This window comes from Heterodontus francisci, chromosome 8 (assembly GCF_036365525.1).
Source record: "Heterodontus francisci isolate sHetFra1 chromosome 8, sHetFra1.hap1, whole genome shotgun sequence".
Classification (NCBI taxonomy): Eukaryota; Metazoa; Chordata; class Chondrichthyes; order Heterodontiformes; family Heterodontidae; genus Heterodontus; species Heterodontus francisci.
This window is the reverse complement of record NC_090378.1, coordinates 6,778,294-6,793,125: the sequence shown is the minus strand read 5'-3', so window position 1 is coordinate 6,793,125 and position 14,832 is coordinate 6,778,294. Positions and strand designations below refer to the sequence as shown.

The window sequence follows — 14,832 nt, the reverse complement described above, 5'->3', positions numbered from 1 at the left end:
CCTCTAACTCTACAACCCTCTGAATCTCTGTAACCTCCTCTAACTCTACAACCCTCTGAATCTCTGTAACCTCCTCTAAATCTACAACCCTCCGAGATCTCTGGAACCTCCTCTAACTCTACAACCCTCTGAATCTCTGTAACCTCCTCTAACTCTACAACCCTCCGAATCTCTGTAACCTCCTCTAACCCTACAACCCTCCGAGATCTCTGGAACCTCCTCTAACTCTACAACCCTCTGAATCTCTGTAACCTCCTCTAACTCTACAACCCTCCGAATCTCTGGAACCTCCTCTAACCCTACAACCCTCCGAATCTCTGGAACCGCCTCTAACCCTACAACCCTCCGAATCTCTGGAACCTCCTCTAACCCTACAACCCTCCAAATCTCTGGAACCGCCTCCAACCCTACAACCTTCTGAGATCTCTGGAACCACCTCTAACCCTACAACCTTCTGAGATCTCTGTAACCTCCTCTAACTCTACAACCCTCCGAGATCTCTGTAACCTCCTCTAACCCTACATCCCTCCAAATCTCTGTAACCTCCTCTAACCCTACAACCCTCCGAGATCTCTGTACCACCTCTAACCTACAACCCTCCGAGATCTCTGTACCACCTCTAACCTACAACCCTCCGAGATCTCTGTAACCACCTCTAACCCTACAACCCTCCGAGATCTCTGTAACCTCCTCTAACCCTACAACCCTCCGAATCTCTGTAACCTCCTCTAACCCTACAACCCTCCGAGATCTCTGTGCTCCTCCAGTTCTGGCCTCATGCACAGTCCTGATTTTAATCGCTCCACCATTGGTGGCCGTGCCTTCAGCTGCCTTGGCCTTAAGCTCAGCTGTTCCCCGACTAAATCCCCCTGCCTCTCTCCTCCTTAAAATCTGCTTCTTTGACCAAGGTTTCAGTCATCGGTCCTGATACCTCCTTACGTGGCTGAGTGTCAAATTTTGTTTGAAAATTGCTCCTGTGAAACACCTTGGCATGTTTTATTACTACAACAACAACATATATTTATATAGCACCTTTAGCATAGTTTTATTACATTTTAGAGGCTATATCAATGAAAGTTGTTGGTGCTAGTCCTTAATTCCACCCATCAGTTTCACCCAGACCATCGGGTGTCAGGCTTGATGATATGGGATGGCCACTAAGAAGACGACAACTGTCAGGAACACAAACCCAGAGAAAGAGGAGTTCCCAAATTTGGGTTACATCTGTACCATAGGTATGTCTGGGCAAACAATCAGCATCAACTCCCAGTTCATACCGATTTTGCCCATAGCACAAGTGACCCGTCCTTCACTCAGAATGAATAATTATTACAAAGGCAGATTTATTCCAAAACTACTTGGACTCTTGAAAACATGCTGCCATTTCCAGGGATACGACTGAATTTTGCCAAGTCTCAAATACTTCACTGACATCTGGCTCTCAAGAGGAAATTATATCCTTTGGATTAATAAACAGGCTCTGTCAAACTTCATCAGAGCTCACATTGATATTCAATCAGTTACTGGACAAATCTCTGAAGAAACTTCCCTTTGTCTTACACTGGGGAGGATTCCAAGACCTATAAAACCTGTCACTTTTTTTTAACATTCAAAGAAAATAATGATTAAAGACAATGAAATATTTTAAGATTAACTTTTCGTGCTGTCATTGGCAACAGATATTCAACTTTGAAGGAATAGAATTAGAGTATAATCTCAAATAAGAAAGATAAAGATGCTTTTTCAATAACTGGCTGTTTAACAGTACATTTCCCCCCCTCTGATTTGACATTAACCTTCTCCTTAGGACAGAGAGGGTTAAATGGAGATTTACTAGATGTGTTCAATATCATGAACAGCTTTGCTCGAGTAACTTTTTCCAGTAGCCGAAGGGTCGGTAACTGAGGCACGCAGATTTAATTGGCAGAAGGACTGGAGGGGGAGATGAGGAGATTTTTTTTTTTAACACAGTGAGTTGTTGTGATCTGGAACGCGCTGCCTGAAAGGGCGGTGGAAGCAGATTCAATAATAACTTTCAAAAGAGAATTGGATAAATATCTTAAAAGAAAACATTTACAGGGCTATGGGGAAAGAGCAGGGGAGTGGGATTAACTGGATAGTTCTTTCAAAGAGCTAGCACAGGCACGATGGCCGAATGGCCTCCTCTTGTGATGCAAGAGTGTATGATTCGAAATTACTTCCATGATTTTAAGTTCTTGTATTAACAGAAGTAATTTATGTGCCATTTGTTCACTGGCAGAATTCCCGTTTAAAACACAGAGATTAACTTGTCTTCGGAACAGCTGTTAGATTCAATCTGAAAAACACCCATGGATTGACTGGTAGCCAAGGATTTACAAGAAGATCTGACAAATGCATTTTAAAATGCTCGTAAACTTTAAAGTGATAATTGGAAACTGCAGTTGCATACAAAGACTGTGTACTTGCAGGATATTTTTAGACAAACGTGGCCAGAACTGCGGGCTGTATAAATATGATGATTACATACAGGAAGCTTGGGCCTATAATGTTGGCAATATAGCTAAATATAACATAAATAATCATATCTTAAAGCATTTACAAAAACAACTCCCATATCACCCAAATCATGGGTCTAAGGTGGAGTTTGTTAAATAGATAGCAACTGTTGCCATTGGAGGAAGGATCCAGAACCAGAGGGCACAGCTCTAAGATGACTGGCAAAAGAAGCAACAGTGACATGAGGAAAAACTATTTTACACAGAGACTGGTTAGGATCTGGAATTCACTGCCTGAGAGTGTGGTGGAGGCAGATTCAATCAGAACTTGATAGAGGTCTTTAAAATTATGAATGGGTTTGATGTGGAGGCAATGTTTTCACTTGTGGGAGAATCTAAAACTCTCTCTCTCTCTTTGGCCTCCTTGTCTCGAGAGACAATGGGTAAACGCCTGGAGGTGGTCAGTGGTTTGTGGAGCAGCGCCTGGAGTGGCTATAAAGGCCAATTCTAGAGTGACAGACTCTTCCACAGGTGCTGCAGATAAATTTGTTTGTCGGGGCTGTTGCACAGTTGGCTCTCCCCTTGCGCTTCTGTCTTTTTTCCTGCCAACTGCTAAGTCTCTTCGACTCGCCACACTTTAGCCCCTCCTTTATGGCTGTCCGCCAGCTCTGGCGATTGCTGGCAACTGACTCCCACTACTTGTGATTAATGTCACAGGGCTTCATGTCGCGTTTGCAGACGTCTTTAAAGCGGAGACATGGACAGCCGGTGGGTCTGATACCAGTGACGAACTCGCTGTACAATGTGTCCTTGGGGATCCTGCCATCGTCCATGCGGCTCACATGGCCAAGCCATCTCAAGCGCCGCTGGCTCAGTGGGGTGTATATGCTGGGGATGTTGGCCACCTCGAGGACTTCTGTGTTGGAGATACGGTCCTGCCACCTGATGCCAAGGATTCTCTGGAGGCAGCAAAGATGGAATGAATTGAGATGTCGCTCTTGGCTGACATACGTTGTCCAGGCCTCGCTGCCGTAGAGCAAGGTACTGAGGGCACAGGCTTGATACATTCGGACTTTTCTGTCCCATGTCAGTGCGCCATTTTCCCACATTCTCTTGGCCAGTCTGGACATAGCAGTGGAAGCCTTTCCCATGCGCTTGTTGATTTCTGCATCGAGAGACAGGTTACTGGTGATCGTTGAGCTTAGGTAGGTGAACTCTTGAACCACTTCCAGAGCGTGGTCACCGATATTGATGGATGGAGCATTTCTGACGTCGTGTCCCATGATGTTCGTTTTCTTGAGGCTGATGGTTAGGACAAATTCATTGCAGGCAGCCGCAATCCTGTCGCTGAGTCTCTGCAGACACTCTTCAGTGTGAGATGTTAATGCAGCATCGTCAGCAAAGAGGAGTTCCCTGATGAGGACTTTCCGTACTTTGGACTTTGCTCTTAGACGGGCAAGGTTGAACAACCTGCCATCTGATCTTGTGTGGAGGAAAATTCCTTCTTCTGAAGGAATAGGGGTCATAAATACCAGATAGTTACCAATAAATGCAATATGGAAATAAGGAGATATTTCTTTACCCAGAGAGTGGTTAGAGTATGGAACTCATTACCACAGGAAGTGTTCCAGCTGAACAGGTTAGATGCTTTCAAAAGAAAGTTGGACGAGTACCGGAGAGAAAAGGAAATAGAAAGGTATGCTGAAAGGCTAAGATGAGGAAGATGGAATGGGAGGAGACTCATGTTGGGATGGCGGGATTGTCTCATGAGGAGAGATTGAGGAAAGTGGGCCTGTATTCTCTAGCATTTCGAAGAATGAGAGGTGATCTCATTGAAACTTACAAAATTCTTACAGGGTGTGACAGGGTGGATGTGGATTGGATGATTCCTCTGGCTGGTGAGTCAAGAACCAGGGGTCAAAGTCTCAGAATAAGGGCAGGCCATTTAGGACCGAGGTGAGGAGGAATTTCTTTACTCAGAAGGTGGTGAATCGGTGGAATTCTCTACCCCAGAGGAATGTGGAAGCTCAATCATTGAGCATGTTCAAGACAGAAATCGATAGATTTCTGAATACTAACGACATCAAGGGATATGGGGATAGTGGAGAAAAATGGCACAGAGGTAGATGATCAGCCATGATCTGTTTGAAAGGCACAGCAGGCTCGATGGGCTGAATGGCCTACTCCTGCTCCTATTTCCTATGATCCTATGTGGAGTATAAACGCCAGTACAGACTAGTCTGTTTCAGTGCTGTAAATTCTATGTAATTCTATATAATTCCACGAACCCTAGGTCAGATAAATGGAAAAAGGAACAAACGCTGAAACTCTGAAATAAAACAAAGAGCGAAAGATTCAGAATTCAGCAGAAGCTCCATTATAATCTGAAAGAGAGGGAACGTGCGAGGATCTGTGGAAGAATCCCACTTGAATCTTTAACCTCTCCAGCATATCCATTTTGACATTTGCTTAAACATCTGTGGGTAAAAATTCATCATCAGAAAGAAAAAGGCGGTGTTGTTTTGGACTCCTGTCACACTCCACGTTTGACGTTTAATTCTATTGAGGTCGACAGAACTGAATATTGGACGAGAAGGGTTATAGCTGGCCGATGTGATACTTTATTTTTATTTGTTCCTGGGATGTGGGCATCGCTGGCCAGGCCAGCATTTATTGCCCATCCTGAATTGCCCTTGAGAAGGTGGTGGTGAGCTGCCTTCCTGAACCGCTGCAGTCCATGTGAGGTAGGGGCACCCACAGTGCTGTTAGGAAGGGAGTTCCAGGATTTTGACCCGGCGACAGTGAAGGAACAGCGATATAGTTCCAAGTCAGGATGGTGTGTGACTTGAAGGGAAACTTGCAGGTGGTGATGCTGTTCAGCACAGCCACACAAGTGCTTTTTTTAACCCCATGTTCTTGTGACTGGGTTACGATACACCTTGGATGGGTCTTTTATGTTTTATTTGCTACGCATCACTCAGTCGAATGGAACGTTCAAACAATACACACTGCCTTTTACTCAAAAGCAAAATACTGCGTCTGCTACAAATCTGAAACAAAAACAGAAAGTGCTGGAAATACTCAGAAAAACTGGCAGCATCTGTGGAGAGAGAAACAAGAGTTAACGTTTCAGGTTAATGACCTGATTAAATGTTAACTCTGTTTCTTTCTACACAGATGCTGCCTGATCTGTTGAATATTTCCAGCATTTTCTGCCTTTTATTCAATGGGTTTAGCAGCTTGCTGTGAATTTGCCGGAATATTTAAAAACTGTAAATAACATTGCTTCACATAGGAACAGCAGGAGCCATTCGACCCTCAAAGCTGTTCAGTCATTCAGTTAGATCATGACTGATCTGTATCTAAACTCCCTCTGCCCGCCTTCTCCCTTAATCTCCTTACCCAACAGTTTTGACATTTGCAATTAATCTCCAACCTCAACAGCTTTTTTGGGGGAGAGAGTTCCAGATTTCCAATCCCCTTTGTGTGAAGAAGTGCTTCCTGACATCACCCCTGAACAGCTTGGCTCTAATTTTATAATTCTGCCCCCTTGTTCTGGACTCTCTCCACCAGATGAAATAGTTTCTCTCTATCTATCCGATCAAATGCTTTCATCATCTTAAACTCTTCAATTAGATTAGCCCTCAATTTACTATATTAAAGGGTTAAGTAGATAGAAAATACAGAGGGTAAGACTGTAAACAGTGTTTATCTATTCCACTTATAAACATACAAACATATGAATTAGGAGCAGGAGTAGGCCACTCGGCCTAGTATAGGTAGGTGGTAGGGAAATATAGGGACAGGTGGGGATGTGGTAAGAATATGGGATTAGTGTAGGATTAGTATAAATGGGTGGTTGATGGTCGGCACAGACTCGGTGGGCCGAAGGGCCTGTTTCAGTGCTGTATCTCTAAACTAAACTAAACCTTTCACCCGCTTGCTTATCAAGAATCTATCTACCTCTACCTTAAAAATATTCAAAGACTCTGCTTCCACTGCCTTTTGAGGAAGAGAATTCCAAAGACTCACGACCCTCTGAGAGAAAATATTTCTCCTCATCTCTGTCTTAAATGGGCGACCCCTTATTTTTAAACCGTGACCCCTAGTTCTAGATTCTCCCACAAGGGGAAACATCCTTTCCACATCCACCCTGTCAAGACTCCTCAGGATCTTATATGTTTCAATCAAGTCGCCTCTTACTCTTCTAAATTCCAGCGGATACAAGCCTAGCCTGTCCAATCTTTCCTCGTAAGACAGGTCACCCATTCCAAGTATTAGTCCAGTAAACCTTCTCTGTACTGCCTCCAACGCATTTACATCCTTCCTTAAATAAGGAGACCAGTACTGTACACAGTACTCCAGGTGTGGTCTCACCAATGCCCTGTATAGCTGAAGCATAACCTCCCTACTTTTGTAATAAAAGCAAAATACTGCGGATGCTGGAAATCTGAAACAAAAACAAGAAATGCTGGATTCACTCAGCAGGTCTGGCAGCATCTGTAGAAAGAGAAGCAGAGTTAACGTTTCGGGTCAGTGACCCTTCTTCGGTTCCGAAGAAGGGTCACTGACCCGAAACGTTAACTCTGCTTCTCTTTCTACAGATGCTGCCAGACCTGCTGAGTGAATCCAGCATTTCTTGTTTTTGCTCCCTACTTTTGTATTCAATTCCCCTCGCAATAAATGATAACATTCTATTAACTTTCCTAATTACTTGCTGTACCTGCATACTAACCTTTTGTGATTCATGCACTAGGACACCCAGATCCCCCTGCATTTCACTTACCCTGAGGCCAGGAAATCCGGGTGGACCAACTCCTCCAACCATTCCCTAGATGTAAAAAGAATTTCATATTACTTCTTACGTTTTGTTAGACCGCAGTACAATATACTTACTGGACAAGAATACCCAGGTACTATTAGCCTATGATTCCCCTTTGGGAGCTGTGGCTGTTCAGTTGTTGAGTATATTCAAGACTGAAATTGATAGATTTTTGGATACGAGGTAAATAAAGGGATATGGGAATTGGGTGGGAAAGTGCAGCTGAGGTAGAAGATCAACCATGATAGTACTGAATGGCGGAGCAGGCTTAAAGGGCTGAATGCCCTGCTCCTGCTCCCATTTCTTATGTCCTTTGGCTAAAAACTATCAAGATAGTGACTGTATGGGAGCTGGTTACCTTAGAGGTATTGAAAGGACGATGCTGTAGATTTTATATCACGTTGGGAGATCACATGTGGAAATTGGCTGAAAACCTGACATCCTTTGTGAAAGTATGAGTGCGTTTGACAAGAGAATTTATTTGGACGATTTGTTAGTATAGGCAGAGTTTGAGGCCTCATCTCACCCTCTGTTGATGGCATGTTTACACTATTCTATCGGCAAAACCAGCCTGGTGACACAAGCTACAATCTCACCCATTGTATGTATCAACCACTTATTCAGTTTCCAATGTTTTAAAAATGTCAATTGTGTGGTGGAGCTACCTTGCTGAGTGCTGCACCCGCAGACAACAAGAATCTGGAGTTCGGATGAAGGGTCATTGAACTGAAACAGTAACTCTGATTCTCTCTGTACAGTGCTGCCAGTCCTGCGGAGTATTTCCAGCATTTTCTGCTTCTATTTAGGAATCTCGAGTTTTTGCGATGTAGTGTTTGGAAATATTTTGTTGTGATCTGGAATACGCTGCCTGGAAGGATAGTGGATCCAGATTCAATACAGACTTTCAAAAGGGAATGAGCTAAACGCACTGAGTATGGTAGCATAGTGGTTATGTTACTCGGCTAGTAATCTAGTGGTCTGGATAATGAGCTGGAGACAATGAATTCAAATCCCAACATGATGGCTGGGGTGCTTAAATTTGGTTAATTAAATAAATCAGAAATAAAAAGCTAGAATCAGTAATAGCGACCATGAAACTACTGGACTGTCATAAAACCCATCGAGTTCACTAATATCCTTCAGGGGAGGAAATCTGTTGTCCTTACCTGGTCTGGTCTATGTGTGACTCCAGCCTCACAGCAATATTGTTGACACATAACTGCCCTCTGAAATGGTCTAGCAAAACACTCAGTTGTATTCAATTCAGTTCACCGCCACCTTCTCAAAGGCAATTAATTCTGGCCTTGCCAGCGATGCCCACAACCCATGAATGAATTAAAAAAACTTGAAGGGGAAAAGATTTTCAGCACTGTAGGAAAATTGCAGGGGAGTGGGACTAATTGTACAGCCCTTTCAAAGAGCTATCTGGGCTAAATGATTCTTTGAGAATGGAGTATCAGATTTGCTTTCACATTGTAAAAGATTGTGCAAAATGAATTGCTACATTTCCAGAAGCATGAGCCTTGATGACAGCAATTATAAATATTTTCTGTCTATTTAGGGATATGGAACCATACAAATAAGGGTTAATCCCATGATTTTGTGCAATTAGAGTTTAGGGTTACAGTGTTGTCGTTCCAACTTTCTGAACCATACTCCCTGTAAAGAGCAGTGGATGTGGTGTATATGGATTTTAGCAAGGCGTTTGATAAGGTTCCCCATGGTAGGCTCATTCAGAAAGTAAGGAGGCATGGGATACAGGGAAAGTTGGCTGTCTGGATACAGAATTGGCTGGCCCATAGAAGTCAGAGGGTGGTAGTAGATGGAAAGTATTCAGCATGGAGCTCGGTGACCAGTGGTGTTCCACAAGGATCTGTTCTGGGACCTCTGCTCTTTGTGATTTTTATGAATGACTTGGATGAGGAAGTGGAAGGCTGGGTTAGCAAGTTTGCTGATGACACGAAGGTTGCTGGAGTTGTGGATAGTGTGGAAGGCTGTTGTAGGTTGCAATGGGACATTGACAGGATGCAGAGCTGGGCTGAGAAGTGGCAGATGGAGTTCAACCTGGAAAAGAGTGAAGTGATTCATTTTGGAAGGTCGAATTTGAATGCGGAATACAGGCTTAAAGACAGGATTCTTGGTAGTGTGGAGGAACAGAGGGATCTTGGGGTCCATGTCCATAGATCGCTCAAAGTTGCCACCTAAGTTGATAGGGTTGTTAAGAAGGCGTATGGTGTGTTGGCTTTCATTAACAGGGGGATTGAGTTTAAGAGCCGCGAGGTTATGCTGCAGCTCTATAAGGCCCTGGTTCGACCACACTTGGAAGATTGTGTTCAGTTCTGGTCGCCTCATTATAGGAAGGATGTGGAAGCTTTAGAGAGGGTGCAGAGGAGATTTACCAGGATGCTGCCTGGACTGGAGGGCAGGTCTCAAGAAGAAAGATTGAGGGAGCTAGGGCTTTTCTCATTGGAGCGAAGAAGGATGAGAGGTGACTTGCTAGAGGTGTACAAGATGATGAGAGGCATAGATAGAGTGGATAGCCAGAGACTTTTTCCCAGGGTGGAAAGGGCTATCACCAGGGGGCATAATTTTAAGGTGATTGGAGGAAGTTTTCGGGGAGATGTCAGAGGTAGGTTCTTTACACAGAGAGTGGTGGGTGCGTGGAATGCACAGCCAGCGTTGGGAGTAGAAGCAGATACATTAGGGACATTTAAGCGACTCTTGGATAGGTACATGGATGATAGTAGAATGAAGAGTAGGTAGTTAGTTTGATCTTAGAGTAGGTTAAAGGTTCGGCACAACATCGTGGGCTGTGCTGTTCTATGTTCTATGTTCTATATTCTATGTAAACTCAGCTCATGGAGCTGAATCAGTCCTGGACTGCAATCAGGCAGAGCCAACATGGTTTTGTGAAAGGGGAAATTGTGTTTGACTAATTTATTAGAGTTCCTTGAGGAAGTAACAAGCAAGATGAATAAAGGGGAACTTGTAGATGTGGCGTACTTGGATTTCCAAAAGGCATTTGATATGGTACCACCTCAAAGGTTACTACACAAAATAAGAGCTTATGATGTACTGGGTAACATATTAGCATGGATAGAGACAGAAAGTGCAGAAATACTCAGCAGGTCAGGCTGCATCTGTGGAGAGAGATGCAGAGTTAACGTTTCAGGTCTCTGTCCTTTCATCAAAACTGGCAAAGGTTAGAAAAGAATTAGGTGTGTGATCAGGCAGAGCGCAGGAGGGATTAAATAACAAAGCTGTCATGGGACAACGGCAAGGAGTGTGTTAATGCTTGTAGTGAAAGACAAAGCATTAGTTCAGAGAGAGTGTTAATGGCAGAATAATGAGCAGCTCTATCTACATGAAAAACAGGCACATGGTTAAATAAAAATAGAAAAACAGAAAAAAGGCCAGTCATGCTCTGAAATTATTGAACGGGGTGGTGGGGAGAGGGCATGTTGAAATGTCAAGCAACCGGAAGCTCGAGGTCAAGCCTACTGACTGAGCGGAGGTGTTCCACAGAGCAGTCACCCAATCTGTGTTTGGTCTCCACAATGTAGAGGTGACTGCATTATGAGAAGCGAATACAGTGTACTAAATTGAAGGAATTCCAAGTAAATCGTTGCTTCACCTGAAAGAAGTGTTAGGGACCTTGGATGGTGAGGAGAGAGGAGATATGATGCATGGATAGAGGACTGTTTTTTAAAAATTCATTCATGGGATGTGGGTGTCGCTGGCCAGACCAGCATTTATTGCCCATTCCTAGTTGCCCTTGAGAAGGTGGTGGTGAGCTGCCTTCTTGAACCGCTGCAGTCCATGTGAGGGAGTTCCAGGCTTTTGACCCAGCAGGAAACAGAGAGTCGGGATAAATGGGTCTTTTTCAGAATGGCAAACTGTAACTAGTGGAGTGCCACAGGGATCAATGCTAGGGCCTCAACTATTTACAATCTATATCAATGACTTGGATGAAGGGACTGAATGTATGGTACTTAAATTTGCTGATGATACAAAGATAGGTAGGAAAGTAAGCTGTCAAGAGGACATTAAGAATCTACAAAGGTATTAGGATAGGTTAAGTGAGTGGGCAAAAATTTGGTAGAAGGAGTATAATGTGGAAAAATGTGAACTTGTCCATTTTGGGGCAGGAAGAATAGAAAAGCAGTATATTATTTGAGTGGAGAGTAATTGCAGAACTATACATTACAGAGGAATCTGACTGTCCTGGTACATGAATCACAAAAAGTTAGTATGCAGGTACAGCAAGTGATTTGGAAGACAAATGAAATGTTGGCCTTTATTGCAAGGGGAATCAAGTATAAGAGTAGGGAGGTTTTACTACAACTGTACAGAGCGTTAGTTAGACCGCATCTGGAGTACTGTGTACAGTTTTGGTCTCCTTACTTAAGAAACCATATAATTGTATTAGAAACAGTTCAGAGAAGGTTCACTCAACTGATTCCTGGGATGAAGGGGTTATCTTACGAGGAAAGATTGAATAAGTTGGTCCTATATCCACTGGAGTTTAGAAGAATGAGAGGTGATCTTATTGAAATATATAAGATGCTGAGGGGATTGACAGGGTAGATGCTGAGAGGATGTTTCCCCTCATGGGGGAATCTAGAACTAGGGAGCACAGTTTCAAAATAAGGGGTCTCCCATTTTGGACCGAGATGAGGAGAAATAGATACATTTAAGGTGGAGTTTGTTAAGAACATGAGGGAGCAAGGATTAGAAGGATATGCTGATGGTGTGAGATGAAGAGGGGTGGGAGGAAGCTCATGTGGGGCATAAACACCAGCATAGACTGGTTGGGCCGAATGGCCTGTTTTGCATTGTATCCTCCTCTATCTGTTATCACAATAAAAACAAAGAGGTGGAATTTGCTTTGAGGGTGTAATCAGAACAATACACCTGGGATTATGTCCAAATTGTCAATGTTTATTTACGTCCAAATTTCCTGCCAATCTCAAAATAATTGGCTGTGAACAATCAGGACCAGAAGGAAGTGCAGGATTGACACCTTAAATTTCTTCTTTAAGACTGAAAGTTAAAGTTTCAAGCCGTCTGTCTCTGAGTTACATGCATTTGGCACAGCACGTTTGCGAATGCACAAGCATTTTTTCTGTACTGAAGTAATACAATAAATGTGATGGTCTTTATAGAATTAGGATTCACTAGGTAAGAAGTCCTGGACTTGTCAGTTTTTTTTAATGTGATTTATAAAAACGCCTTCAAACAAACACAAAATGCAATGTGGGCCCTGGGGAGGAAAAATTTATTAATTAAAAAAAATCACTCCAAGAAAATCACAATGAAATACCAAGAAAATGCACCTCAAATTCTGCACCTAATTTTACACACGTTTTCAAACAGCATAGCTGCAGGAAATTCACATGTTTAGTGCTGGAGCAGAGCTGTTACAATAGCTGAGATGCGTTCTGACCCAAATATTAATGGAAGGCGCAAAAGAGGAAATTTTGGCTTAGCGTAATTATATGCATAACACATTCATGCCCGAGTTTCCCCAATCGTTTGCGCAAGGTACTTGCTTTTGCTCCGATCGTGGAGCATATTCACAGGAAATTCTGCATCAATGAATGGTCCTAATCTTTATGCAGCTGTTAACACGCTTTCCCTTTAAGACAGAAAGCTCTGACTGAAAACATAATGAGTAAAATGGTAGGTGGATATAACTCACTGAGCTGCCATCAGAACCAGCAGTGCCTCTTGCTCCAAAAGAACCTGGATAACCCTATTAAAGCAAAGAATAAATCCAACATTAGAAGGGCAAGCACTGGGATGTATTACTAGAAGGATAGAATTGAAAATCAGGGAGGTTGTGTTAAACCTGAATCTAAAGACACTGATATGTTGTGAACAGTCTGGTCTCCACATTATGAAAAGGATATAGAGATATTGCAGAAGGTGCAAAGGAAATTCACAAGGATGATACCAGAACTAAAATGTTGCACCATCAGGAAAGATTGATCAGACTGGGACACTTTCTCTCGAAAAAGAATAAGATGTGACCCAATTCAGGTCTTTAAAATTCTGAAAGGGTTTGTTAGAATAGACATAGAGAAGATGTTTCTACTTGTGGGGGAGACCAGAGCTAGGGGCCATTAAAAAGGATTGTCAATATTAAATATAGTCGGGAATTCAGGAGAAGCTTCTGTACCCAGTGAGAATGTGGAACTCGCTACCACAAGGAATGGTTGAGATGAGCAATATAGATACATTTATGGGGAAGCTAGATAAACACAGGCAGGAGAAATGAGTGGAAGGATGTGCTGCTGGGTTAATGAAGAAGGGTGAGAGGAGGCTCATATGGACCACAAACCCATCATGGACCTGTTGGGCCGAGTGGCCTGTTTCTGTGCTGTACGTTTTAGGTAAATCTCTTTAAAATCAATGGCCTCACTCATGTGGAAAACTGTGCCAGAAGATGCACATTAAACTAAATGGTAACAAAGTCCATTCATATATCAACAACAATGTCAGCCATTGTCCATACATTCATATTAAACAGAATTATTTAACAGTCACTCAGTACTGCCCCGCCAACAATGCAGCACTCCCAACGTACTGCCCCTCTGATACTACAGCACGCCCTTAGTACTGCTTCTCCAACAGTACAGCATTCCCTCAGTTACTGACCCTCTTACAGCACACCGTGCCTTCAGTACTGCCCTTCTGCCACTACAGCAGTCCATCAGTACTGGCCCTCCAACAGTGCAGCACTCCCTCAGTAGTGAGCACTCTGACAGTGCAGCACTCCCTCAGTACTGACCCTCCCACAGAGCTCCCTCAGTACTGAGCACTCTGACAGTGCAGCACTCCCTCAGTACTGCCCCTCCTACAGTGCAGCACTCCCTCAGTACTGCCCCTCTGACAGTGCAGCACTCCCTCGCTACTGACTCTCTGACAGTGCAGCACTCCCTCAGTACTGACCCTCTGACAGTGCAGCACTCCCTCAGTACTGCCCCTCCCACAGTGCAGCACTCCCTCTGTACTGCCCCTCTGACAGTGCAGCACTCCTTCAGTACCGACCCTCCGACTGTGCAGCACTCCCTCAGCACTGCCCTTCTGACTGTGCAGCATGCCCTCTGCACTGCGCAGCCCACCCTCTGTACTGCCCCTTCCTCAATGTGCTGGGAGTGTTAGTCTAGACTACGTGCTCAAGTGTCTGGAATGGGACTTAAATTCACAATGTTCTGACTCAGAGGTGAGATTGTTACTCACTGAGCCACAGTATTAATAAAGTTAGCAACATGATCAAATACGTTGTCAACCAAACTTTAATATATATATATTTTATCAATATAAAATAAAAACATATGTTTCCAAAGGGAGTAATCCAGTTTTCACAATGTAATACTGTCGTTGAGCAATTTCTTTTCTGAATCTTCTCTGTATCGGAACAGTTAAAGTAGATAAAGAAGTGTCTGATGCCTCCTTGTGGCTCATCAGACATAAGCATCTTAACACCATTGCAATTAGACTGCAGTCAGTGCAGCACATTCTTGATTA

At 43.4% G+C, this 14,832-nt stretch overlaps 1 protein-coding gene across 1 annotated transcript in view; it reads right to left on the bottom strand.

Annotated features, from left to right (window-relative positions):
• LOC137373159 (collagen alpha-1(XXIV) chain) overlaps window positions 1-14,832 on the bottom strand; it is a 351,399-nt gene that overhangs the window by 230,878 nt on the left and 105,689 nt on the right. Inside the window, exons 13-14 of the mRNA XM_068038018.1 lie at window positions 13,001-13,054; window positions 7,264-7,308 (exon numbers count right to left, since the gene is read on the bottom strand). Coding sequence (XP_067894119.1) covers window positions 7,264-7,308; window positions 13,001-13,054 — 99 coding nt within the window. The remainder of the gene's footprint in view (window positions 1-7,263; window positions 7,309-13,000; window positions 13,055-14,832) is intronic.